Below are 27,261 nucleotides of genomic sequence, written 5' to 3' on the forward strand. Positions count from 1 at the left end.
GTAGCACTTAGAACAGGGGCCAGGCTGCCAGCCTGGGGGCTCTTGGCACCTCTCCCTAGTGGGTGGCATAGCAGTGCCAGGGCAAAAATGCCCCACCACCGATGCCCCCTGCCTACCAACTCTCCAGCACGCCAGGCAGGGCAGCGGAAGGGCTGCGTCCCTTGTGTGCCAATGCCCCACTGCAGCTCGAGTCCTATTTCATTACTACCCGAGGAAGAGCAGGATGCACCCACAGCAGGTGCCCTCCCCACAGACATGCCCGGCACGCCGGGTGGCACCCAGTTCACTGGGCTGGGCCGGTGGCCCCGTCCCGGATGCACCCAGGACACTGGGTGGAGGTACCCAGGACACCAGTCAAGCAGGGGGACGCAGCGGCTGTGGCAGCCCTTGGCGGGAGCTGCGTGAAGTGGGCCATGGTGTCTCTTACCCTGAGACGACTGAGTCTGCACGAAGGTTTTGATGAGCAGGTCGGTGGCCTGCGTGTAGAGAGACAGGGCGTAACGCAGCGACTGCAGGTCGGGGCTCTTCTCCAGGAAGGTTTTCTTCAGCCCCACTCCTCCCGCATGGAAATATTGCTGGTGGGGAGACAGAGGAGACCGGGTGAGGACGGAGCCATGTGGGGTTTCTGGGCACAGGTGGGCAGGGCTGGACAGCTACCCGAGGAGCCAGCATGGTGGGCACAGCCCCAGAACACCCCGGCAGGGAGGTCTCCGCTTCTCGCCCGTGCCACGGGGCTGGCGTGGGCAGATGGGGAATCCTGCGGCAGGTCCGTGGCTGGCTGGTGCGGGCACCCCAGAGACGGGGGCTTCGCCAGACTGCATTTCTCCCCGCCGCTAGCAGGAGGGAGAGGTGGGCAGGCAGCCGGCCGGCTGCAGGGCAGACGGATTTACCTTGATGGTGTCCAGGGCCAGCTCCACCACGGCGCACTGCTTGGGGGTCAGGCTCTTCGCCTCCTCACGCACCATGTGGTCCTGAAACGAGCGAGTCACTCAGGGAGAGCCGGGGCTGTTGCACGCCCGTCCCCAGCCAGGCAGAGCCAGGAGGGTGTATCTGCCTCCTCCCCGGCTCCCTCACGAAGCTGGGGTGACAGGTGAGTGACGCTTTGGGGTGACAGGTGACTGATGGCTCTCAGTGACTAAACCAGGTCCTTTCAATGCTGCCTAATTAGCCTGGCTTCTTGCTGATAAGCTAGAGACTTCCAGGTGCTGCTGCTTATATCCCGGCGTTACAATCACTGGCTAAGTGACCTCTGGGGAGGAGCAGCCTCCCCCAGCGATTACCGAGACCCGCGCTGGCCCCTTCCTTTTACCTTCAGTTTGGACAGCTGCCCCAGCTCCTTGGCCGCATTGAAGATCATCTGGGTGCCCTGCAGCACACAAGAGAGAGAACAAACGGCAGAGGCTTGAACGTGCTCCTCCCCTGTGCTGGCTGGCTGCGCTCGGCCCACGCCCAGAGAAGGGCTGGCAGGGGATCGCAGGGCAGTGCGGAGGAGGGACACTACTGGGGTGTAGAATGAGGGGCCAGGATGCGTGTGAATAGTGCCCTGTGGGTTTCCCTGCATTCATTTCACCAGGTCCCCCTGCCGTGATGCACTTGGGTAGCCAACGAGCCAGGGGCTCGGCCCGGCAGCCGGACCAGCCGGCACGTGAAAAAATGGACTCACCTATATTTGTGTCAAGGAAGCAGCGAGTTGGCAGCGCTCTGCCTGGCAGGGTCCCCAGGCCCCACCCCCTGCTGGAGACGTTTGGGGCTCACGCGGGCTGATGTTAACGAACGCCCCCGGAGAGATGTGTGTGTGTGTGTGTTTGCGTGTGCGCAGCACCCCTCCACCCGCTGGGCTTGGAGAGTGCCAGGTGTCTGCCTGCCCTCCACTGCCCACGGCTCGAGCTCCCCTGCCTGCTCCCACGGCAAGGAGCTCGCACCCTGCCCAGGGCGCTGGGGAGGAGCTCCCAGCCTAGGGTGACCAGACAGCAAGTGTGAAAAATCGGGACAGAGGGTGGGGGGTAATAGGAGCCTATATAAGAAAAAGACCCAAAATCGGGACTGTCCCTACAAAATTGGGCCATCTGGACCCAGCCGGAGCTAAGCCCCATGCCCGACTCTCTGGTTACAAAGCAGCAGCTGCTCTCCCTGGCACCCCGTGCAGAACCTTGTGGCCTGGCCCCGAGGGCTGCCCTGGCCAGGACTGATGCCGGGCAGGAGGGGTGGAGTCCTCCCCTCCCTGACCTGCAGTCAGGGGCGGCTCTAGGCACCAGCAAAACAAGCTGGTGCCTAGGGCGGCAAAATGTAGGGGGCGTTCCCTGCCGCGGGGGGTGGGGGGGGGCGGCAGGCTGGGCCGGCGGACCTGCCGCAGTCATGCCTGCGGGAGGTCCACCGGAGCCCCGGGAGGACCGGACCTGCCGCAGGCATGACTGCGGAGGGGGCGCTCGGCCGGCGGCTCCAGTGGACCTCCCGCAGGCATGACTGCGGACAGTTCGCTGGTCCCGCGGCTCGGCTGGACCTCCCGCAGGCATGACTGGACCTCCCGCAGGCATGCCTGCGGCAGCTCAACCAGAGCCGCCGGACCAGCGAACCGCCCGCAGCTGCGGGAGGTCCAGCCGAGCCGCGCGACCAGCGGACCCTCCGCAGTCATGCCCGCGGGAGGTCCGCTGCTCCTGCGGCTCCGGGGCGCCTCCCGCGCATGACTGCTTGGGGCCGCCAAAAACGTAGAGCCGCCCCTGCCTGCAGTTTGCTGCTGGAATTTTCAAAGGAGGCCTCAGAGCCGAGCCCTGGGCCCCCTGCCTGGAGGCTCCCTAGGGCACAGCGGGAGCCGGGGGCACGCGCTCACCGACTGGCCTACAAGGGGCCTTTCACCCCCCCCAGCACGTCTGAGTCAAGATCTGCCCCCCTGCCGCAGCATCCCCGCCCCGGGGCCGGTGTCTGCGGTTCAGGAGTCCAATGGTCGCTCCTAACCCCCCAGGGCCAACACGTGGGGCTCAGGGTGGGGGCGGGGGAGGTCAGAGGGTCAGTCTGACACCCACCTCGCTTCCCCCCTCCCCTCCGTCCCCACAGAGAAACGAGCCAGCGAGGGCAAAGGCAGAGAGGACGTTTAAACAGGACAGGCGCGAGCGCGGGCGACGCGGGACGGAGACACACAGGGGCTGGGAGGCAACACACAGGTGACAGGTTCCAGACTGGGGGAGGAAGGTGCAGCTTGCTGAGTTTTCAGGGACCAGCCGGGGCCCCTGGGAGCCCTAAGGGGCCATGTGATGCTCACGCCTCTGAGCGTCCTGCCTGCCTCCCCGACACCACTTCTGTGCTGTGGGCTCCTGGTGCCCTTCAGCTGCTGCGGTGCCACCTTGGAGCGGGCACCCCTTGGCCACGCGCCGGTCGACAGGTTCACCAGAGCTGGGGCTCGTGACAGCTGACATCCTCTGGGGGGATCTCATAAGGGAAAGCCCCCCCCCACCCCAGTGCCCCTTTCAAAGGGCTGCTCCCCTCAGCCCCCCGCGACAAAGGAAACCCAGCCCAGCCAGGCCTGCAGGGAAGCAGGCTGCGGCCTGCATGTGGCGGGGTGGGCAGGAGAAGTCACTGCTCTCGGGCCCAGCTCACGGTCTGCAGGGCCCCCACGGAGCAGCTGAAGGAACGGCAACAACCTCCCTAGTGCCTCCCAGAGCCCTTCGCTCCCCCCAGTGACTGACAAACCCAGCTGCCCTTCCAGTGCGCAGTGGGCCCTGTCCCACGCCGCAGTGGGGCCGACTAGGGCACAGCCCGAAAGTAGGTCACACTGAGTCAGAGCCAGGACTGACTCCTGACCCCCAGTCTCCTGCTCTAACCACCAGGCCTAGTCCCTCCCAGAGCCAGGCAAGAACCCAGGTGTCCTGACCCCCTGTCCTCTGCTCTAACCACCAGGCCTAGTCCCTCCCAGAGCCAGGCAAGAACCCAGGTGTCCTGATCCCCTGTCCCCTGCTCTAACCACTAGGCCTAGTCCCTCCCAGAACCAGGCAAGAACAGAGGTGGCCTGACCCCCATCTCCTGCTCTAACCACTAGGCCTAGTCTCTCCCAGAGCCAGGAAAGAACCCGGGTGGCCTGACCCCCAGTCTCCCTCTCTAACCACTAGACCCCACTCCCTTCTGCAGGGTTTGGCTTGCTGGGCGAGCAGGGCCTAGCCTGTCAGCAGTGGTTCCATAGCCCTTGTCAGCAGATGGGCCCCCATTAACCCTCCCATGCTGGCCTCAAACCCCAGCATGCAGGCAGGTCAGAGAGCAGAGCTCGACAAGACACTGTCCCTGGGGAGCACAGGAGGGGGGGGGGGTGAGAAAACAACACCAGGAGGCACAGAGGAGAGAGAGCAAAGCCAAGCAGGCTTAGAATAAAAGTCTCCTTACATCCGTGTGACTGGGCAGCTTCACCCTGCTCTGGAGAGAGAACAGCATTGGACACAGTTATCATCGGCAGCAAAGCGACACGGACCCGCCCCGCCCCGGAGCACCTCACCAGGGCCCAGCCCACCAGCCCGAGCCGGCTCGGCCCCCTGAACTCGCCTCTAGATGCAGCAAGAGTCGGGCCCAATTCTTTGCTGGGGTAAATTGGTGCTTTGCGTTGGCGCCAGGGCTCGCCAGCAGAGGATCTGGCCCATGGGGCTCACAGAGCTTTGTTCCACCCCCCCGGCTGCTTGCAGACTTTAGGAAATACCTGTGATGAGGCCATCAGGTCTCACGCAGCCCCACCTGCAAGAGTGTGATGGGCGCTCTCCCTGCCTTCCCAGGTGGCAGCTGCAAGGGGCAGTCTACCCTGCCCCCCCTCCCCATCACAGGTATTATGGGGCTCCCTTTGCTTTCCTGGGGTGAGTAGGGGGACGCACCTGATGACAATACCCTTACAGGGTCTCCAAGCCCTGCACAATGCACTAATCCACCAACCTCTCACTACTTGTAGCACTACTGGGGAAACTGAGGCACGCAGCAAGGCCGTGGCTTGCTCAAGATCACATGGCAAATCAGTGGCAGCGCTGAAAAGAGCCCAGGAGTCCTGGCTCCCAGCCCCCTGCTGCTTCCCTCCACAGCACAGGTGAATGTTTCCGGGCATGCCACAGAGCCAGCGAAGAGCTGCGCCCACGGGCAGTGATTCTGTCACTCACTCTAAGGAGCTGGCTAGCCAGGGTTGCTGCTCTTTAGACAAAACCCATTGCAGGTGGGCATGAAAAGCCAGGCCAGGACTGATCTGCCCCTGCCCCAGTGAGAGGCGCGATTTACCACCTGGGCTACGGCTACCTGGATTTCTGTGCCCACATGGAGTGGACACTTCTCGGCATCTGCTCCCATGCGCAGCGGAGTCCCACAGGACTCCTGCCTTCCTCGCCTTGACGCTACAAAGTCACTTTGCAGGAGCAGCTATCGGCTAGCCAGCCTCAGGAGCAGAAAGGCTCCCCCCACCTCAACATGGCATCAAATAGCCCCTCTGCTCTGCGCGTGCACACACACACACACACTCACTACACACACACACACACACACACACTCACTACACACACAGACTCACTCACTCACTCTTCCACTGTCTCCCAAACCAACACATGCTGCTCCATGACTGGCCAGCTACCTACAGGAGACAGCAGCCCACTTCATAACGGCCTTGCCTGCACTGCCGGCAGCTCGGGCCCTGCCGGGCGTGTGCCGCCGGGCTCTCTGGAGGTGCATCAGCCCTGGCATTCTGCAGAGGCCGGGCTTTGCTGCCTTTCCCCATAGGAACCACACCATGAAATCCCCAGGACGGGTAGGGCTGGGCTGTGCTACAGCCGCGCAGACGCCTTGCTGCTGATTCCTGGCAAACCGTCCCCGAGGGCCTGCAAGTGCCACGGCTGGGCTGACCCCCGGCTCTCTGCACCCACCTGCTCTGCTCCAGCTCCCGGTGGCCAGTCTCCCCAGGCCAGGGGCAAGACACTGCATGGGTATCCCCAGCACCCCTGACAGACACAGACGCTCCCCAACCCGTCCTCCCCCCAAAACACCTACCCGTGTAACTGCTCATGCACACATACACCCCCGGACAACACAACACACAACTACACCTCTGTACGACAACACACACACACACACAATGCACAGCCAGACGACACAACGTGTGAAGCACGACACCCAGGTCCCCAGGCCACAGGCAGCCGGGGCTCTCTGCTCAGCGGTCCCGAGCAGGGCTGGCCGACTGCTCTGCGCTGGGGGCGGGGGGCGGGGCGATACACGGCCAGCACAGACAGTCAAACAAGCCAGAGGGCTAGTTACCTTCTCTGTCCCCTTGCCGTGTTTTCTCAAGAGCGTCCCCTGCAGAAACAACGTCAGAAGTCGATCAATGGTCCAGAGAGGGGTGTGTGTGTGTGTGTGTGATCATTCGCTGGAGGGGACGGATGCACTGACTGACCCCCACACACAGACCCCCCCCTCCATCCTCCTTCCCTCACAGCCCAGGGGACTTTGGCAGCTGGGGATGCGCAAGGGGAGGGAGTCCCAGGCCTAACCTAAGACCGTGATGGGGGGGGTCTCCGGGGGGGTGTTGGGGGGGCTCAGACACCTCCTCAGCAATCTGGGGGGGGGAGCCTAGCACCCGTTTGAATCCCAAGCAGCTTGGCAGGAAGCTCGGCACACAGCTGCATGGCAGGGCGGCTGCGCATCCTCCCCCCCAAAGCCTGGGCAGGACGGGCGTGGATTGGCATTGAAATGGGCCGGGCCCTGCCAGGGAGCCCAGCTGGTGTCTCCCACAGGGGCCCGTCACTTAGCCTGAAGGCTCCTAGCGCCAAGGGATTCACTGCACGAGGTCAGGCCCCAGGCTTCAGACTCCCCCCTGGCCCTGCTGCTCGGGGGAGTTGACGGGTCTGTGGGAGGGGGTGGCACATCCCACCTGCCTGCCACCCTCTCCCACTGTGGGCCCCTGGAGGTGAATGTGGCATTGGACACAGCAGGTGATGCTGCTTTTACAGCCAGCTAAAAAGGAGGGGAGGGGGCAGGGTCACAGCTGGTGAAGGAGGAGGGGGTGCCCGTTCCCAGCAATGGGGCGCGCGCCCAGATTCCTGGAGGAGGGTCCTTCGAAAGAGGCTTCACAGCATGGCTGGGCTCATGCAAGACACCACAGCTGAGCTGGGGGAGCGGAGAGAGGCCAGTGGGATGGAGCAGGGGGGTGGGCATCCGGAAAGGACAAGAATTCCCAGGCGGGATGGGGGCCCAGTGGGGGGAGCTGGAGAAGCCAAGCAGCGGAGGTCACATCGCCCGTGCAGGTGGCCTGCCCGGGAGGCAGGGACACAAGCCGGAGGCTGCCTGCACCAGGCGTTCGTCTCTCCAGAGCTCCCGAGCAGAGAGCAGGCAGGGCCCGGGCCCGTGCTGTAGGCAGGTCCCGCCTGCCTGGCCTCCACTCAGGGGCTTCACCCAGCCAGCGACCCCCTCTCGTGCAAAGCGCCTCTGCCTGCCCTGGTGACGGGAGCCCCAGACGGACAATGGCGAGTCGCTCGGACGCAGGGCTACCGTCTCGGGGGAAGGGTCAGCCCCACACCCTTCCCTCTCCTCAGCGGCTGAACAGCTAATGCACCGTTCGCTAGGACCCACCCAAACCCCAAGGGCTCTCGGCTGCTGGCTGTGCCAGGCCCTCACTGCTCTCCAGGGGAGAGCTGGGCTCCGTGGCCAGAACTGCGCTGGATCCCGCACTGCAGGGACCAAACCCCAATAAGCGTCTCAAACTCCAGCGGAGAGAAAAGGGGGCAAGGGGGGAATTCAGGGGCAGGGGGCTAGTCACAAAACAATACTAAGGGCATGAAAATGCCTGACACTGAGCAGCCCTTTGCCAGTAGCATTTCCGACGCCCTCGCAAGCCCCGTACACTCACCACTATTACCGAATTCCAGCTCCCACTTCCCCGGGTGACAGGGCTGCGCACTGAGCCAGGGGCAGAGCTGAGGATGGAACCCAGGTGCCCCAGCACCCCGTCCCCTGCTCTAACCACTTGAGGCCACTGCCTGTGAAACTGAAGAACTGACAGTGCGCTTTGAACAGGCCCCGCTGGCTGAAAAGTCCGGCGCTGGGCCTTGTGGGCACCTGCTCGGAGCACAAACGCATGAAGGGCACCTATTTAAGCGCACTTGCTTCACTCTCAGGGATCCTTCGCTCAGTAATAACCCCTAGGAGAGGCCTCACATTTCCATCCAGGTGCAGCTCGGTCTCACCACCCACCTAGGGAAACCGAGGCACGGCGAGGGGCAGTCAAACGGCCTGTCAGCGGCAGAGCGGGGAAGCGCTGCCCGGCGAGCCTGGTTCTCACGCCCACGCTCTGAGCAGCAACCTAGGCCTGGCCCAACCTGGCAGAACTAAGCAGCTGGCGACTGAAACACGCGGCTGCCCCTTGGCTTTCCCCGCACCCCCCGGGCCAGGAAACGCAGAGGGGTGCAGTGCAGGACCCCTCCCCCACCCCCAGCCCACTCCGCGCTGCGCTAAACACCAGCTGGCCTGCAGCCCTGCAGTGCCTGGGGCCCCCAGGCTGGAGGTTCCTGCCCCCCAGCCCTCGCTGCATCGCCCCAGGCCCCAGACTCACCCCTTCTCCTACAGGCCAGAGACCGGGGACCCGCGTTGCTGACTGAGCCCAAAGGGGCGTCACGCCGAGCCCCGGGAGGGGATGGAAAGGGCTCCTTGTTAGGAGTTGCAGGACAGTCCCTTAAATGGAGCTGGGCCGTTGCTGGGCTGCTTGGGCCGGGGAGGGAACCTGCCGCTTAGCCCCAGTGCAGCACACGGCAAAGAAACCCACCAAAGCCCCTGGCCAGGGGCACCAGAACGCAGGTCCCATCACGGCCTCCATCGCTAGGGCACCAGGCTGCTGCCGAGGCTGGTCGGAGGGTGCTGTCCCACATCTCTTCCTTCCACCCCCCTTCTCCCTGCCACATTGTCCCCCGGCCGGATCCAGCCCCGGTGAGTTGCCACAGCGCTGCCCGGCCCTGGGGGACAGGCTCGCCCTACACATCTGGGCACAGGAGGCGGACGAGGAGCAGCTGAGCAACAGGGGGTGACAGAGGTGGGGTCACTTGGGGAGGGAGCGGGGGGGGTCGCGAGCAGCCACACAAGACAATAACCGGCTGAGATCGGAACTGACACACAGCAGACAGACAGACAGACAGACAGGGAGCTGCCGTACTTACAATCATCTGCCATTGTGAGGGGAGCGGAACAATTGGAGAGAACAACCGTCACACGGGTGTCACGCCTGCCCGCCTTCCTGCCTCCCGTCCCCCACGGCCGGCCTCACCACTGCCAAACACCGGGCCCACGCCCCCCACGCCCCCCCCAGGAATAACCCCCCGGCAGACCCAGAGCTCCAGGGCACAAGGGGATGAGCTGGGGGGATCCCCATTGATGGGGACTCTGGAGAGGCGGGGAACCCGGGAGACGGGGACTCGGGAGAGGGGGGATCCCCAGCGATGGGGACTCTGGAGCGGGAGGATCCCTGGCGATGGGGACTCTGGAGAGGGGGGGATCCCTGGCGATGGGGACTCTGGAGAGGGGGGTATCCCTGGTGAGAGGGACTCTGTAGTGTGGGGGATCCCTGGCGATAGGGACTAGAGGGGGGGATCCCCGGTGATGGGGACTCTGGAGAGGGGGGATCCCCGGCGATGGGGACTCTGGAGAGGGGGGGATCCCTGGCGATGGGGACTCTGGAGAGGGGGGGATCCCCGGCGAGAGGGACACTGGAGAGGGGGGGATCCCCGGCGACGGGGACTCTGGAGAGGGGGGGATCCCTGGTGAGAGGGACTAGAGGGGGGGATCGCCGGTGACAGGGACTCTGGAGAGGGGGGATCCCCGGCGATGGGCACACTGGAGAGTGGGGGATCCCCGGTGACGGGGACTCTGGAGAGGGGGGATCCCCAGCAATGGGCACACTGGAGAGTGGGGGATCCCCGGTGACGGGGACTCTGGAGAGGTGACCACAGCAGACCAGGAATTATAAACCCAGCAGCAACCAAAACATGCCCCCTCCCCCATATCGCTGTCCCTCGCTAACGCCACAAGCACCCCCCACGCTGCCACGGTTCCCTTCCCACCCCCCCGCCCGCTCTGTGCCGCGCGGTCAGAGGGCTGCAGACAATGGCGGCCATCGCACAGGCTGATCTCCCTTCTCCCCATTTCTTTTCGCTGAGCCGCTGGGGCCCAGACACCAAGTCCCGGCCCAGCGCCCAGCGCCCAGACGCGTCCAGGCTGGCTCTGGGGAGAGCAGGCTCTCGGCCCGGGGAACGGTGACGAGGAACGCAGCAGAAGCTGTGCAATGCACACGGCATGGCGGGCGGGGAGCCCTGCTGAGCGGGTCACTTCCTAGCCGGGAGGGGCAGGGGCTGATTAATGACCCCAGCTGAGGATGGACCAGGCCGACCTAGCGCGTCTTCTCCAGCTCGGTCCAGGGAGCCTGGACATCGCCCCAGCAGGCAGGATCCTCCCCCTTCCGCGGATGGGGCCTTACTGGACGTTCAGAACAAGACAGTGTGTGTGAGTGTATGTGCATGTGTGCATGTGCGCACACACAGGTGTGTATGTGTATGTGCGTGCGCACGCACACACGTGTGCGTGCACGCGTGTTTCCATGTGTGCGTGCATGCGTGCACATGTGTGCATGCACGTGTGTGCGTGCATGTGTGCGTGTGTTGGGGGGAAGCAGGCTGGTCCATTATGGACTGGGGCATCCCACTCTGGAAGGGGTGTTCTCAACCTCACAATGACGGTCTATGAACAAAAGGAAAACACGGAGCAATCTAACCCCCTATGAGGCCTTTCGAATAAATCAACCCTTGCCCTTGTGTCTCAAGGGTGCCAGAGGCAGAGCCCCTGCTCCTCAAGTAGATAAGCCTGTGGCCATGGAGATAAGCCTGCTCACAAGCTGTAGCTAACAAGCCTGACTGGCTGAATCACCGCCTTTCATTCTGAAAAGGCCCAACACTCGTCTTAAACTACCATAGTCATGCAGGGCTCACTCAATGCTAAAGGGCAGCCGCGTCTGGAGTGTAACACGGCGGCTGTTTAGCAGCGCACAGCAACACTATGCAAGGGTGGAGTCAGGACATGGAGAACTTCAGATCCAAGTGAAAGTGCAATGGGGAATCACCTGTGCCGAAAATCAGCAGCATCCTGGGGTGAATCCCCATGGGCTTCCAAAATGCACCCTGGGGTCCTTAACAAGCGACCTCCAGCAGGACAGGACTCCCTGGCCTCCCACTGAACAACACTGACCTCCAGCCACCACCACTCCCTGCACAATTCTGGGGTTGTCTTACCGGTTACCCAAGCTGTGACAAGAGCACAGTCTGCGATGCCAGAGCAGCAGCCTGCTCAGTGCTAGGGCGGCTGAGCTAAACGCATGCAGGGCTGACTCACGGCTGTGCTGCAGCGTGGCAGCGGAAAGCATCCTCTGATGCCGAGGGAAGGCGATTCCATGGCATTCTGCTGCCTGGGCTCCTGTGACTCATGGCACGGAGCTGTCAGGTCTCTGATCAAGTTTAAATGGCCCCTCAAAATACCCCCGGCCGTCAGCTTGCTGGTGAGACTGTTCCCAGCTCTGCAGCAGCGGCAGCGGAGCTGTCGGCGTGACTCAGGAGTGGCAGAGAGCAGCCGGCTGGAATGCCAAAACGCCTCCCAGAGGGATTTGTGCATCTGTTTGTCTGTGCAGATCTCCCCGGGGAGCAGCTGTTAGCACCTGCGGCAGGCTCCCCAGGAGTGAAAATCTCCCATTATCTGGGACACTAAAGCTAGACCAGGAAATTCCCCTGCAAAAAGCTTCAAAAGCTTCAGTGGCTGGGCCAGCAGCCTTCTCAGGAAACCTCAGCAGCGTGTTTCCATCGAAGGGGGAACCTGCCCAAAGCCGGCAGAACGCCTGGCAACTGAAAGGAAAAGCTCCGCTCAAATGGGGCAGCAGGCTCGGTCCCTCTGGCGTCTCTGGCCTCGGTTCTCAGTCGCTGCACTTGGGATCGGGAGGGAGGGGGAATTAAGGGGACTTTGCACTTCGGGGGGCAGTTCAGGGGCTCGTGCAGCCCCCGGGGTTCATCCGAGCAGCTCGGCGGCGTTTCCTGACGCTGCTTCCCACGGCCCTGGAAAGCAACGTCCCGCCGAAGGGAAGAGCCCCCCGATCCCTCCCTTGCCCCAGGGCTGCGAGCACGGCCTACTCCGGGGCATCTCCAGGGGCTCTTTATACCTACCTAGAACGGGCCCTTTATGCAACACGTGGAAAACCTCAGAAGCCCCCAGGAATCCCCCTGCAAATGCCCCCCCGTCCCCTTTCCTTCCCCACCCCTGCCCTCCCGTCCAGGGACGACCCAACCCCCTGTTCTCTCCCCCACGCCCTCTGCCAACCTCGCAGAGAGGCCGATGCCCAGAAGCGCCAAGGGATGCTCAGAGGAGCCTCCTTCGCCCTAAGCAGCGGGAGCAGCTCTTGGAGAGGAGGCAGAGTCCTGCCCTTGCCAGGGAGCCGTGCTCAGGCCACGCCTGCCCAGTGCCTTGTGCTCAGGGGGCAGACCAGGTGCTCCCCTGCCTGGCACCCCACACTTACAGGAAGGGGGCACCATGGTTTTGCTTCTGCTGCTGAAGTGGGAGGCCCGACTTCTTGCCTCCGTGTGCCGTGGTGCGCCGTGCTCTGCCCCAGCTGCGCATGCTGGGCCGGGCAGAGGGGTGAGGTGGGGACACGCTGCTCCAGCCAGACCCTTATTCCCAGGTGTCGTTCGGGGCTTTAAACGCCGGGGGAGTCCCCCTCCCCCCCCGCCAGAGTGATCCAGAAACGTCCTGGGCGGGGGAGGGTGGAGCTGAGCCCCTCATTTCCCGAATGAGCTCTGGAGCTAGCGAGCTCGAGCGCGCTCTGGATGAAGCGCCGCCCCTCTAAGCGCGCGGTGCCCAGGCTCACGTGGTGCCAGGCGCGCCGGAGCAGACTGCCTCCAGCTGAGCTTCCGCCACGGAGCGCCCAGGCGCCAGGCCTACCCCGGAGCCCATGTGTCCCTCCCTCCCTCCCTGCCCACCATGGCCCGACTCCCGCCCCCCGGGACTCACCGTCTGGTCGGTGAGCGGCGGGAGGACGATGGTCTTCTCCATGGTGTTCATCACCAGCTTCCAGAGCTCCTTCAGCACCCGCTTCAGCACCGTCTTCTCGCAGATCTTGGCGAAGAGAGTCAGGCTGGGAACACAGCCAGGGAGGGAGAGGATGGACTTGGGCTCTGGGCATGTCACCTGCCCCCCATCTACAGAGCTTCTATACACACACACACACACACACACACAGCCCCAACACACACACACACACAGCCCCTACACACACACACACACAACCCAAACGCACACACAGAGCCCCTACACACACACACATAGAGCCCCAACAGACACACATAGAGCCCCAACAGACACACACACACACACACAATGCACCTACACATCACTATACACACACACAAACACAAAGCCCCTACACATTGCTACACACACACACAATGCATGTACATATCACTATACACACACACACAACCCCTACACACACACACACAGAGGCAGCCCCTACACACACACACACACACACACACACACACACACACAGGCAGACCTACACACACACAAAATGCACCTACACATCATTATACACACACATATACACACACACAAAGCCCCTACATATCGCTACACTCTCTCTCACACCCACACCCACACACACCATGCCCCTACAAACACCCCCCCATGCACCTACACATTCCTACACATACACATTGCCCCCCCCACGCGCTCCAGGACTCTCCCATAGACACCCCCTCCCACTCCAACACCCTCAGCCTGCGTGGGCTGGTCCTGGTGCTCCGGGCCCTGCTCCCCCTGCCAGCTGCCGGCCACGTCTGACTCCTGTGCTCTGCTCTGGCGGCTCCTTCCCTCCTGTGGCGGCCGAGGGCCCACCCTAGCCCTGTGCCAGCCTGTGCAGGGACGCCAGCCGCCCGAACCCCGGCGTCCCCATCCTCTGGGCTGTGCTAGGCGTCACGGGGCTCGGTGTTACCCAGGGAGCAGAAGCAGCACCCGACACGGGCGCGGCCTTTTGCCAGTCGGAGGTCACGGGGATTAAAGGAACACCCGGCCCCCGGCTGTCTGCAGAGCGCCCCACGGGGGCGGGGGCTCCCCTTGGGGCACACGGGGGTGACGGGAAGAGCAGGGGGGACATGCCCGGGGGCAGAGGGAGGCTGTGCCCTGGAGACAGCAGGGACCAGGTGGGCACAGGGCTTGGGGTGCAGGGAGGGACCCAGTCGCTCACGTGGCCAGGGGTAGCCATGGAGCCCTGGAGACACTGCCCACTGAGCGCCCCGCCTGGCCCTGCGCAGGCCTCTGGGCAGAGCGGCCTAGTCACCCCACTCATCACAGGGCACAGGACCGTCCCCCGCAGGGCCCTGCCCCCCCCAGTGCCCTCCCGGACCCCCTCCCCCACTGAGCCCTCCTCATTCTCCCACCCCGCAGGGCCCCCCAGCCACGCTGTGCCCTCCCCACCCCACGTACCCTTCCCAGCCCCCCCGCTGCGCCCCCAGTGCCCCTCCCCACTGTGCCCCCCCAAGCCCCCAGCACTCACTTGCTGTCCAGAAGGTCCATGATGGGCTGAAGGACGTTGTCGGCGTCCTGAGCGACGCTGCTGCAGGCGCTGGCGGGGACGTTCCCGGTGCCCTTCACCTGGCTCAGGATGTCGCCCATCTGCTTCACGCACTCCTCAATGTGAGGCTGGAAACTGGGCGCCGCGGGGCGCAGGCATCTCCGTGAGCAGGGCGGGGAGCCCCTCGCCAGGCACACCCTGCTCCAGCGCCTCCCTCCCACCCCGGTCCCACTCGTTCTGGGGAATCCGCCCTCTCCACAGCCACAGGCTCCAGGGACCCCCATCCCTGCACACTGGTTCCTGGGACCCCCAGCCCTGCACACTGGTTCCTGGGACCCCCATCCCCGCACACTGGTTCCTGGGACCCCCAGCCCTGCACACACTGGGACCCCCATCCCTGCACACTGGTTCCTGGGATCCCCCATCCCAGCACACACTGGGACTCCCAGCCCTGCACACTGGTTCCTGGGACCCCCATCCCAGCACACACTGGTTCCTGGGAGCCCCAGCCCTGCAAGCTCCCCCCAGACTCAACCGTGACCCTCGGGGCTCAGCCCCAGAATCACCACACATGGAGCCTACCCCCAAACAGGAGCAGAACCTGATCCTGTGCTTTGCACCCGAAGATTTATACCCCTCCCGCCAGGCCCCCGTCCCCTCCGCCCGACGTACCTGGTGGCAAAAACTCTGCTGAGCTCATCCAGGACGTTGTTGAGCTTCACCTGCAGCTCCTTCAGGATGTCGCTGGCCTCGGCGTCCAGCTGCAAGGGGGGACGTGCCTGGTTAACGGACAGCCTGCCCCCCCCCGCGGGCAGTGCTTGACACCTGGGGGCTGCACAGGCCACGGGAGCCCGTGGTCCCCAGAACTCCCAGAATGCACTGGGAAGGACCGAGTCCGTCTCGGGTGGAAGCTGGCATGAAAGCCGGGCGAGGACAGAAGCTGGCCACGGCTCGCTGGCGGTGTGCTGGGTCGCTCACAGCACGGCAAGACGGCACCCCTGCCCCGGGGCCAGGAGACGGGGGCCAGTGCATCGCCATGCCCTGGGGGCCAGCGGCACCCTGCTGGGGGTGGGGGATCCCACCGGACAGGGAGGTACCACTGTGGAGCCTCACTATGGGGCCAGTGTATGGAAACGTCCCTTTAAACTTTGGGGCTTACCCCCTCCAGGGGCCCTGCCGCAGGAGAGAGCCCCGGTACAAACCTCCTTCCCCCCCATGGCTTCAAACATCTTCTCCAACTGGACACGGAGCTGCTGGATGTTGTTCATCAGGATACAGGGCTAGAGGGGGACCAGACGGAGAGGGGGTTAGTGCGGGACGCTTACACCCCACTGGCTGTGATCACAGCCGCGGGGAACACAGCAACGGCCAGACCTGCTCAGACCCAAGGCCCGGCTCCCCGGCTCCCGTCTCTGATAGTGGCCAGCAGGCATGGTGGGGTAGGCTGCCCCCCATCTGATCTCTGGGTCTCTAGTAGTTGGAGCCTGGCTGAAGCACTGAAGAATTCATCATCCACCCCCCGCGTTAACTATGAAACCTTGGGCCCGTGTCTGCATGCCTGAGCCCAGGTGATTTCACTACCCGGGCGGGTGGGGACCTCCCCCGTCTCCTTAGCTCACGTTAGAGATGTGGGGCAGAGAGGTCACAGCTCGGCTGCCCCCCCGAGGGAGCTATAGCCACATTAGCCACCTGGCGAAGTGGCCATATGCCAGAGACACTGAGCCCCCTCAGTGCTCATTGATTTCACTGGGGGCTGGGGTGCTCAGCACCTGGAGACCTCGCTGCAGGATTTAGCAGCAGAAGGCCTCCAAACTTCGGCGCGAGAGCTGGAGAGTCCCCTGGAGAGTCGGCGCAGAGCAGGGGGCAGATGGAGATCTCCCAGTTCCCAGAGTTACTGGGGGGGGATGGCTCGGGAATCCTGTCCCAGGGGGGTGGCGGGGGAGGTGGAGCGGTCAGCGTGGGAGCCTTTTCCAGAAGAGGTTTCTCAGCCCACGTGACTTGATGGGAGGAGGAGGGGAGGGGCTCACAGGAGCCCCCAAACTCCGCATCCCACCTTCAGCCAGCTCCCCGCTGCACTGGCTCGCCTTGTGGCGTGGGCGTGACACACACAGGAGGGGCCCGGTGCTCCCCGGTCATGAGAGCGAGGCTCCCAGGGCTGGATTCCCAGCTCTCTGGACCTGCCTGGAAACCCCAGGGGCTCGCCCATTCGTCCAGCCAACGGCCTGACATTTTAGACACCGGGCCAAAGCCACCCCGTGCAGAACTCTAGCGAAGCCAATGGAGTTACGCCACGGGGTGAGTTTGGCCTGCCGGCCCGGGGATGCAAACTCCCCTCGAGCGTGCAGGTTGGATCTATCTACCACCCCGCTGGCCTGAGAGCGGTGCCTTCAAACCCCCCGAGCCGGCTCTGAGCGGGTGGCGGGTCTGCCAGTTCCAGCCGAGTCCATGGAGTGACGCCAGAGTCACCCTGGAACGACAGACCCCAGGGTCTGACCCCACTCTCGTTTACGCCAGCTTTACATCACTGAACTCAATGGACGCTGGGGCAAGGACTCCTGCTTTACACCAGCGTCAGTAGGAGAAATGGGCCCTCTCATATCTAGAGACCTCTTGGCGGGATGAAAGGGAGCGCGTCTCATGGGTGAGGAACGGGGCTGCCCGGCGACGCCTCCGTACGCCCGCACATGGGAATGGGAGCGTGACTTGTGGGGGGGTTGGATGGGTGTGTAAGCGTGCGACAGTGTGTACCGTGTGCCTGTCTGTGCCCACACAGCAGGGTGAGCTGTGGAGCTGGGACCCGGGTGCAGATCCAGAGCTCCCCAGGCTCTGGGGGGTTCTGGAGAGACAGGCTGCCAAGTTCAGAACCCCACGTGGATCCAAAGTGTCCCAGGGGTTCGGATCCGGCCTGGCAGAATCGCTCCTGGGAACGGATGCCCCGGTGTCACATAAGACCCAAGAGCATCTTGCAAATAGCAGAGACGGGGCCTTTCAAGGCAACCACCGGAGAACAGAGAGGAGAAGAGGGAGGGTGCAGAGGAGACGGGCGCTAATTGCTTCCGGGGGGGTGTCTGGTGGCATCGGTGGCATGGCGACACCGCGGCAGAGAGTGGCCCCGCCAATCGGAAGGCAAGAGAGCAAGGCAGGAGGAGGGGATACGTCACCACTTTCTCCTTCTCCTTGGAGCAGTACAAAGCGAAATCCTTGGAGATGATCTCGGCGTACTGCAGCAGCACGTTGCTGATGGTCTGCAGGCAGGAGAGGCCAGGCCGGGCCAGGGGCAGAGCAGAGCAAGCGAGTGGGCAGAGCCGGAAGCGGCAAAGGAAGGCGAAGCCAAGAGAAAAGGAAAGGAACGAGACTGTAAACTCCAGATTTGGTCTGAAATAAACTGCCCGAGGATCGCTCTGGGCCGACGAAGCTGCAACCTGAACTCCAGAGAACGAAACGGCCCCTGTTGTGTCAGTGCTGTGCACGGGTGTGACTGTCGGGGTGGGGGGCATGTCAGTGGGGATGCTGCCACCCCGCTATTCCCACTCTTGGCCTCCCACAACTTTCTGTTATACAAGACCTGAATTAACCCGATAAAATCCCATTCCCTGCCCCCACACTGCCCAGGAGGAGGCGCTGGAGATAGGTGTGGGCAGGAGGCATCTCCTAGAGCTGCCGTTCCTCCCCAGCACCAGCGCTTCAGGTTTCCATGGCTGGCACATGGTCCCGGGCCAGGAGCACACTCCACAGCTCTTTGCTCCAGCCGGGGAGAGGCGATGTGCAGACGTGGGGCAGGCGACGCAGGGCTCAGCTCCCTTCCACGCTGGGGTCACTCCGTGGAAGTCAGTGGCGTGACCCTGATTTCCCCATTGTGGGACACAGGAGTCTCAAGCCTGCAGCGTTTAATTAATCCAGGAGCTCGCGAGCCCGGGGTAACCGCAGGGTTTGCCTGGGTCCAGCTGCCTCAACAAAGAATCCCCTTGTTACAATACGGCCCAGTCCTGCGCCTTCTCCGCCATCGGGGCACTGCAGTCCCAGGTGCACGGCTCTGGCACTGGCCAGGTTGGCGCCACTTCCACCTGTGCAGCATGACGGCGCCTGGCCGATTGAACGGGTGCGGCTGCTGCTCCAGCTGAGGTCTTGCTCTGTTTAAGCTGGGACCATTGTCATTCCGGGGTGGGGATCACAGCAGTGTGAACACAAGGTTGGACCCAGCATGTCCCCTGGCCCCTCCTTACCTTGGCAAACCTCCGCATGTAGTGCCCGACGATCTGCGGGTCGGGGCACTCCAGCTTCTTGATGATCTCAAAGCTCTGGTTCAGCTGGGAGAAGACGTCCACCACGGAGCAGGAGAAGAGCGCGTGCTCAGAGGTTTGCTGGAACTGGAGCAGGAGACGGGGGGGGGAGAAGAGCATAGGAAAGAATGGGTTATTTTCTGGGCTCAGAGTGATGTGTCACAGACGCAGCTGCTGCGCTGCCTTTACGTTCTGCCTTCATCTGAGCACCTCAAAGCATTTTGCGAAGGCAGGTGGGTATCCCATTGTATAGATGGGGAAACCGAGGCACAGAGCAGGGCCGTGACTGACCCGAGGTCACACAGGTGTCAGGAGCAAAGCTGGAACCCAGGGATCCCTATTCAGATCACGGCTTCTCTCTTCATCAACCCGGCTGCCAAGCTTGGCTTCCTCCAAATGGCCTGGCCCTGCACACTCACGCTACCAGGCTCGCTGGCCATGCACCTGCTGCTGCCTGGTTCAAGCTGGAGGATCAGAACTAACCCGGAGAGACCCTCTCCTGCAGCATGTCCAGCACTGCCCGGCCCAGCCCGGCGGGGACCCAGAAGTGCACTGGCAGCAACCAGTGAAAACAGCTGGGGGCGGGGATTAACTGGTCTCTAACCACGCATGGCCGGGGCAGACTCCTGTTCTGGGGGATGGCCTGGGTCAGCTCTCTCCAAGTTTCCCTCTCCAGCTGGCACTGGCTTTGCCACGGTGCCCGTTACATGGCACGGGTGGGGTAGGTTGGCTGGTTTCCCACCCGCCGGGGCAGAGGTGCTCTGGTGCCGGTGGGTGAATCTGGCCGTTTCTAAGGCAGCTCAGGTACTGACAGGCACGTGTGTCCCATCCCGTTCCCACAGGGAGGTGGAGCACTACGTGGCTGTATGCAAAACCCCAGCCTGCCAGGGCTGTCCCGACAGACGGCCACATTCGGAGGGTTGGATGCGGGAAACCCAGTGCACTACACCTGCGGGAGGGGAGAACCAGGCTCCTAGAAGGGAGGCTCAGCACCTGGCTAGACTCGAGCCCACCCCCTGGGTGGCGGACTTCCCTGCGGGTCACTTTGCGGCTCTATACCGTACCCCGTCCTTCTTGTCCCGCTCCAGCGCTCCATGCAGGAAATCCCGGGACACCTCCTCATTTTCATCCAGCCACTGGATAACGAAAGGCTCAAACCAGCTGGAAGAGAAAGAGACGGGGAGATGGGGCAGCGGGATAGGGTCTCATGTCCCGGCTGTTTGGAATAACACTCCAACAAGCCCGCGAGAGGGAAGGGAAAATAGGTTGGTTTGATGCGCTATGCAGTCCCTGGGCGGTCTGGACTCTGCATCTGGCCTGCACAGACCACACGGCAGAGGGGAGAAGAGGGATTCCCAGCCAGCGTCTGCCCTCTGTTATCCAGGGGCGGATTTGGCATTTACTCCACTGGCTTCCAATCCATCGGGTCGGCTTCTCCTCTTCCACCCATGATCCCACTGAGCCCAGGTCCGCACTCCCCGGGATAACGCGGGGCAGCTCCACTGCAGGCCAGTGGGTCTGCGCTCACGTGGGCAGAAAGACAATTGTGCCCACTGGTGTCTCTGGAGCTGCTCCTGATTTACACCGGGGACAATGGGAGGGGAATCCGGCAAGATTCCCATGTGACAAAGTGGGAATGTTCTTAATGTTTTCTCTGAATACTGTGTGAGTGCCTCAGTTTCCCCTATGTGTTTCTTAGGTATCTAGGTGGGGGGATCAGGGTGTAATTGTTGCAGGGCCCAGGAAGGCCCCTGTGATACTGTCTGCACAGAGAATGGCCGACACTCTGTCTCCTGGCAACTAATGGCCGGGGCCCCTTCTCTGCAAAGATGCCAACTGAAGGTGTTGGAGAACAAAGAGATCAGGTGACCTCCTGGCCCGGGAAAGAGACAAAGGCCAGAAAGGAGGGGCTGGAGGGGGTTTCAGTTTGGGGCTGGCTGGGGACGTGGAGTGAGGGCAGACATGGGGGTCTGGCTTGCTGCCCCCCAAAATGGACCCGGCTGAGGGGTCCAGTTCTCTGTACCTACAAGCTCTGTGTTAGACTGTGTTCCTGTCCTCTAGTAAACCTCTGTTTTGCTGGCTGGCTGGGGACGAGGAGTGAAGTGCAGACGTGGGGATCTGGCTCACTGCCCCCCAGAATGGACCCGGCCGAGGGGTCCGGTTCGCTGTACCTACAAGCTCTGTGTTAGACCCTGTTCCTGTCATCGAATAAACCTCTGTGTCCCTGGCTGGCTGAGAGTCACGTCTGACTGCGACGTGGGGAGGCAGGACCCTCTGGCTTCCCCAGGACCCCGCCAGGGCGGACTCGCTGTGGGAAGCGCACGGAGGGGCAGAATATGCTGAATGCTCCAAGGAGACACCCAGGAGGTGAAGCCGTGGGAGCGTCTTGCCCTGCAGACAGGCTGCTCTGAGGGAGAGGAGGCTCCCCAGAGTCCTGCCTGGCTTTGTGGGGAGCAGTCCCAGAGCAGCACCCGGGGACTCCGTGACACCCGCCCACGATACTAGACGTGTGTTTGGGGGGCCAGCCCTTCCCACCGCTCCTGCGATCCACGTGGCGCAGGCATGTCGCCTTGAGCTAATTCCAGCTGCGAGCGCAGCCGGACCCTTAGCGGGGAAGAAGGAGGGCGAGGAAGGGAAGGGGAGGGAGCCAGTGGAGGGGTGATGAACAGAAGGGAGGAGGAGGAGGTCGATATGACAGAGGCACAGGGGGGTAAGATCCTGCTCCCTCCCCCCTCCTCCCTTTCCCCACCCGCTGACTGCAATGGGCGAGAACGCCCAGTAGGCGTGTGTGGGGGGGGTGACAGCATTTCCCAAAGTGAGGAGGACCCCACATGGGGCTGGCCCCAGCCACTCGCCCAAACCCTGCCCCCCCCCACACACATGGGGCTGGGCTGTGCCCTCCCCTCCCCCACACGCAGGGCTCTCGTCTGAGCCCAGCCTGCGCCACGCAGGGGGCTGGCATCGTCCCCTGCCCGAGCCCTGCTGCCCCTCCCACGTGGGGCTGGCGCCGCCGCTCACCGAACCCTGCCGGCCCCCCACCTGGCTGGCTGCTGCTGCTCACTGGAGGACCCCCCCAGGGCTGGGGTAGCTGAACCCCCCCGGGAGTGCGTGCCCCACTTGTTTGGCAGACGTGGGCATTGGTCCCGTAAGAGCAAATGGGACAAATGCCCATTTCCGCCAATAAGGTCAGAGCGTAAATGGCCGCGGGAGGGGCTGGGCAGCAGAGACCCAGCCCCCGCCTGCGCCGCGCTCCAGTGCCTGGGAGCACACGACAGACGCGGTTGCGACCAATGTTCTATCTTCATCTTTCTTCCCGAGGCCCCGAGACTCGGCCGCTAGCGTGAAGGGGGCGCTCGGGAGTCCCCGGCCCCTGACCCATCCCTGTGAGCCCCCCGGCTCAGCCCCCCGCCCCCCGCAGCGCCAGCACTTACGCGGGGTATTCGGGGACGCGGCTCTTGAAGGCAGGGAGCTCGGTCACATACTCGTTATAAAGCCATTTCACTTTGAAGTGCAGGTTCATGTAGTCAGCACTTTTACACAGGCGATGCTTGTCATGCTCTGCAGGGGAGGGGAGAAAGGGAGGTCATGGGGTCACCCCCCCATGCTCATCCGCCCTCGGGCTGAATCCCAAAGCCCTGGCTCAGGCTCAGCTCCCCGGGACCCATCCCGAGAGGTGTGGGCCAGGCTAGGTGCCCAGCGGGAGGGAGGTCAGGGGGCTCGGTGCAGCGGGAGCCGCGCTAGGGACTCGAGTGGGGGGCGGGGGCACTCCCAGGCTGGAACCCCCCCTGCCCCACAGGCACAGCGGAGAGCAGCCACTGGCCAACAAGCTGGCAGGGAGCCACCGACTCACCACGGTTCCTTCCCAGGGTGGAGTTCGGCCCAGCGCTGTGCTCCTGGCGGGGCTAGAACCGCTGCCCCCAGCCTGTGAGCGGGGCGGGGGAGTCAGTGCCAGAGAGAGGTGGGAGGGGCGCACCAGCTGCCCGGCGCACTGGGGGAAGGGTGAGGACTGCGCGGCTCAGGGACGAGAGGCCGGGGGGGGGGGGGCTATGACGGAGGGCTACGAAATCATGAATGGTGCAGAGAAAGTGACTAGGGAGGTGTTGTTTCCCTTTCCCACAACACAAAAACCAGGGGTCGCCTGAGGACATTAGTAGGCAGCGGGTTTCGGACAAACAAGAGGAGGCACCTTTTCCCACAGTGCTCGATTAACCTGTGGAACTCATTGCCAGGGGACGTTGTGAAGGCCAAAAGTATGACTGGGCTCAACACAGAACTGGGTAAGTTCCTGGAGGATAGATCCATCAATGGCTATTAGCCAAGATGGTCAGGGGCGCAACCCCCTGCTCGGGGCGACCCCAAACCTCTGATGGCCAGAAGCCGAGAGGGGAAGAGAGGGGTGGATCATTCCAGCTGCCCTACTCTGTACACTCCCCCGAAAGCTCTGGTACAGGAGGCAGGATACTGGGCAAGACAGCCCATGGCCTGCCCCAGTCCGGCAGCTCTGCTGTTCTTACGATCATGGTCTATAAGGCCCAGATCCGCCAAGGTATTTCCACCGAAGTCAATGGATGGTGGGAGCGAGGACGTGGGCTAAGCACCTAACTGGGGAAAGAGACCTGACCGCAGGGGCCCTTTCAGCTAGTGGATAAAGGCCCGAGCCTAACGAAGCCCGATGGCTGGGGGATGAGGCTAGGAAAACACAGACTGGAAACAAGGGGCAAATTCTTAACAGGAAGGAGCAGCTTCCCCAGCTACCATCATCAGCTCTCGAGCCTGGGTGCCTTTCTGAAGCTGTTCTGAGGTTCAGCCGTGGGTTTGGTAGGATCACTGGGTGGAAGAGGGCAGAGCGAGTCGGCAGGGTGCCCTTGTTGCCAAGAAGGCTAACGGCATTTTGGGCTGTATAAGTAGGGGCATTGCCAGCAGATCGAGGGACGTGATCATTCCCCTCTACTCGACATTGGTGAGGCCTCAGCTGGAGCACTGTGTCCTGTTCTGGGCCCCACACTACAAGAAGGATGTGGAAAAGATTGGAAAGAGTCCAGCGGAGGGCAACAAAAATTATTAGTGGCCTGGAGCACATGACTTATGAGGAGAGGCTGAGGGAACTGGGATTGTTTAGTCTGCAGAAGAGAAGAGTGAGGGGGGATTTGATAGCAGCCTTCAACCACCTGAAGGGGGGTTCCAAAGAGGATGGAGCTCAGCTGTTCTCAGTGGTACCAGATGACAGAACAAGGAGCAATGGTCTCAAGTTGCAGTGGGGGAGGTCTAGGTTGGATATTAGGAAACACTATTTCACTAGGAGGGTGGTGAAGCACTGGAATGGGTTCTCTAGGAAGGTGTTGGAATCTCCTTCCTTAGAGGTTTTTGAGGTCAGGCTTGACAAAGCCCTGGCTGGGATGATTTAGTTGGGTTTGGTCCTGCTTTGGGCAGGGGGTTGGACTAGATACCTCCTGAGGTCCCTTCCAACTGGATATTCTCTGATTCTATGAACAGCCGGCTCCACTGCAGGAATCCCTGGGGAAGGCTCTGCAGGAGGTCGGACTAGATGACTGGGACTCCCTAAAGGCTAAGGCACCGTAGCTAGCCAGTGACTGGCTGCCCTGGTGTTTGCCGGATGCACAGGTCTCCACGCAGGAGAGGAGCCGGGACGGGGGCTTGGTGCACCCTGAGCAGTGCGTTAACGTTACTATTTTCCAAACTGAAATCATTGCAACCAGCGCAGAGAGGGAAATACAGCTGCGTTTCCCCCAGGAAGAGGCCGGGACTATTCTCCACCCCGGCCCCACAGCCAGCATCAGGGTGGATGCCGCTTCTTCCCAACGCCCCTGTCTCTGGTGGGTCTTGTCGTGCGTTAGCTGAGTGTGTACGTGCAGCGCTGCCCTTTGCTGGGTGCATCCGGAGCGCCTCAGCTGGCATCCTGGGTCTGTGCTGTTAGCAGCGACTCTCCGTTAGTGCAGAGAGCAGGGGAATGCGCCGCGTCCCATCCCCACGTCGGCGGCCGCACGGATCTGCAGCACGGGGACCACGGTGGAGTTGGGGGTTGCCGGGGCTTTGGTTCGGTGAAACGGAGGCTGATCCCCCGTCACCTGCCAGCAGGAGGCAGAGAAGCGACAAGACGCAGCCCAGGAGAGACTCACCTTCCATTGCATATTTCATGTCCTGAGCAAAGAGGTTCCACATCACCTCGGCGCTGATCTTACCCACGTTCAGCTCCTGGGGGAACCTGGCGAGAAGGGAGGAGAAACGGATGAATCCAACCGCTACAGAATAAATCCCCAAACCAACTGCTTCCGACCGAGAGGGACGGTCTCCCCGGTGCCCCCCCCCGGCACAGTGCAGACCCAGGAACAGCGGCACACACATGGGCCACCCAGGGCTTTTCCCAGGAGGCTCCACGCGTCTCCATTCAGCTCCCAACAGGCAGGAGACGGGCAGGTGACAGGAATCCCAGGCGAGGGACAAGCCCAGAGCTGCCCATGGAGGTCTCCCCCCGGGCTAGTGCAGAATCCCGATGGCTCATGCGTTGATGCTCCCAGAACGGTGTCTGTGAACCAGCTCAGATCTCAGTTTTGCTGACGCTCCCTGGGGGAGGCAGGGCCGCTGGGACCGCTCCCAGGCCGGTACTCACTGGTTCAGGCACGGCGTGTACGAGTTCTTATCCTCTTCAATAATCGAAACAATCAGCGTGATGAGTTTGGACCAGAAATCCAGGTTCTTGATGCTGGGCCCTTGCTCCTCGGGGGGGACCTCGCCTTTCTTGGTCTGGGAAAAGCCGGAAGCCAAGGGGAGGAAAGTCTCTGGTTAATGCCTGTGGGAATGCAGGGATTGCTGTCCCACGGGGCACAACCTCAGTTTGGCTTCCAGACGCTGAGCTTTTCCTTTGGCTGGGACCTGCCAGCTCCGTTCCAGCCCATCCTGTGGGGACCAGGACAGGCTGCTCTGAGCCAGGCACAGAACCAGGCGGGGGTCCCATCTAGGGTCAGGCTCCTCGGAGGCGCACACGTCTGCACACGGTTCAGAGTCCTCCCTCTGGCCCCACATGGGAAACCGGGCGACTCGGGCCCCGTTCTACAACACGCGGCTTCTCTGGGAGAGGCGATCCCAGCCGGCCAGCAGGCACTCCTGTCCCGTGCCTCGCCTGAGCCTTAAACGGGGTGACGCTCCACCGAGCAAAGGAGGGCTGCAGAGCTCCCCAGCATGTGGGCCCCAGAATTAGGCGCTAGCTCTGGATCCAAATGAACGGGGGAAAGTGCTTAGCTCCAATGGAAACAGGGATATGGAGGGTGGGGTTCACTCTAGGGCTCCTGGGTGTAAGAAAGCGAGCGAGCTCCAAAGGGAGGATCAAAGAGAAGGGCGGAACGGGGAAGGGAAAGGGATGCAGAATGAAGGGGGAGAGAAAAGCTGGGCGAGCAGCGGGGGCCCCGTGCTGAACGGCACTCGCTCTAGCTCCAGTCTGCGATGGGCCATGTCCCCGTCCCAATCAGGAGCAGGCGGACGCTCCTCTGGGCCCAATCCCCGCCCAAGAGCCAGCTGATAAGTTTATGGAGGGGATGGGATGATGGGGTAGCCTAATTTTGGCAATTAATTTAGCAATTGATCTTTGATTATCAGCAGGTAAGTAGGCCCAGTGGTCTGGGATGGGATGTTAGATGGGGTGGGATCTGAGTTACTACAGAGAATTCTTTCCTGGGTGCTGGCTGGTGAGTCTTGCCCACATGCTCAGGGTTTAGCTGATCGCCATATTTGGGGTCGGGAAGGAATTTTCCTCCAGGGCAGATTGGCAGAGGCCCTGGAGGTTTTTCGCCTTCCTCTGCAGCGTTGGGCACGGGTCACTTGCTGGAGGATTCTCTGCACCTTGAAGTCTTTAAACCATGATTTGAGGACTTCAGTGGCTCAGACATAGGTTTGTTACAGGAGTGGGTGGGTGAGATTCCGGGGCCTGCGTTGTGCAGGAGGTCAGACTAGATGATCATAACGGTCCCTTCTGACCATTCTGAGTCTATGAGTCTATGGGAGGAAGCTGGCTGGGAAGGAGAGCTGGTTACGGGAAGTGGGGACAGCTCCGAGGAAAGCTGCCGCAACTGGGAACTAGGAGCTGAGATTCTCGCTGCCCAGGCAAAGGCTGATCTGGCAGCGCCTGAGTGCGACACCCGCCCCCGAAAGGCCCTGCCTATCCCATGGCAGGGGGGGCTCCCCCCACGTACCGGGTCGGTCTGGTACTCGCGGCTGTACAGCTCATGGCAGTTGTTGAAGATGTACTCGTAGGTGGAGTTGAGGCAGGCTTTCACACAGTCCTTCACCACCTGGCTGGCCCGGGGCGGGCTCTGCAGCTCCTGCACCTGTGGGATGGGGAAGGGAGACACGGTCACGCTTTGCAACGGCCGCCTCCTGAGA

At 62.5% G+C, this 27,261-nt stretch overlaps 1 protein-coding gene across 1 annotated transcript in view; it reads right to left on the reverse strand.

The window, feature by feature from the left end:
- Positions 1-27,261, reverse strand: part of LOC123355917 (protein unc-13 homolog A-like) — a 122,173-nt gene that overhangs the window by 13,587 nt on the left and 81,325 nt on the right. The window contains exons 26-42 of the mRNA XM_044998782.1: positions 27,072-27,206; positions 25,496-25,629; positions 25,005-25,090; positions 22,299-22,425; positions 19,932-20,028; positions 18,811-18,954; positions 17,749-17,832; positions 15,790-15,867; positions 15,260-15,348; positions 14,570-14,722; positions 13,027-13,150; positions 9,147-9,152; positions 6,259-6,297; positions 4,369-4,398; positions 1,310-1,366; positions 891-971; positions 428-575 (exon numbers count right to left, since the gene is read on the reverse strand). Of these exons, the coding sequence (XP_044854717.1) occupies positions 428-575; positions 891-971; positions 1,310-1,366; positions 4,369-4,398; positions 6,259-6,297; positions 9,147-9,152; positions 13,027-13,150; positions 14,570-14,722; positions 15,260-15,348; positions 15,790-15,867; positions 17,749-17,832; positions 18,811-18,954; positions 19,932-20,028; positions 22,299-22,425; positions 25,005-25,090; positions 25,496-25,629; positions 27,072-27,206 (1,612 nt within the window). The remainder of the gene's footprint in view (positions 1-427; positions 576-890; positions 972-1,309; positions 1,367-4,368; positions 4,399-6,258; positions 6,298-9,146; positions 9,153-13,026; positions 13,151-14,569; positions 14,723-15,259; positions 15,349-15,789; positions 15,868-17,748; positions 17,833-18,810; positions 18,955-19,931; positions 20,029-22,298; positions 22,426-25,004; positions 25,091-25,495; positions 25,630-27,071; positions 27,207-27,261) is intronic.

Source organism: Mauremys mutica, chromosome 24 (genome assembly GCF_020497125.1).
Source record: "Mauremys mutica isolate MM-2020 ecotype Southern chromosome 24, ASM2049712v1, whole genome shotgun sequence".
NCBI lineage: Eukaryota > Metazoa > Chordata > Testudines > Geoemydidae > Mauremys > Mauremys mutica.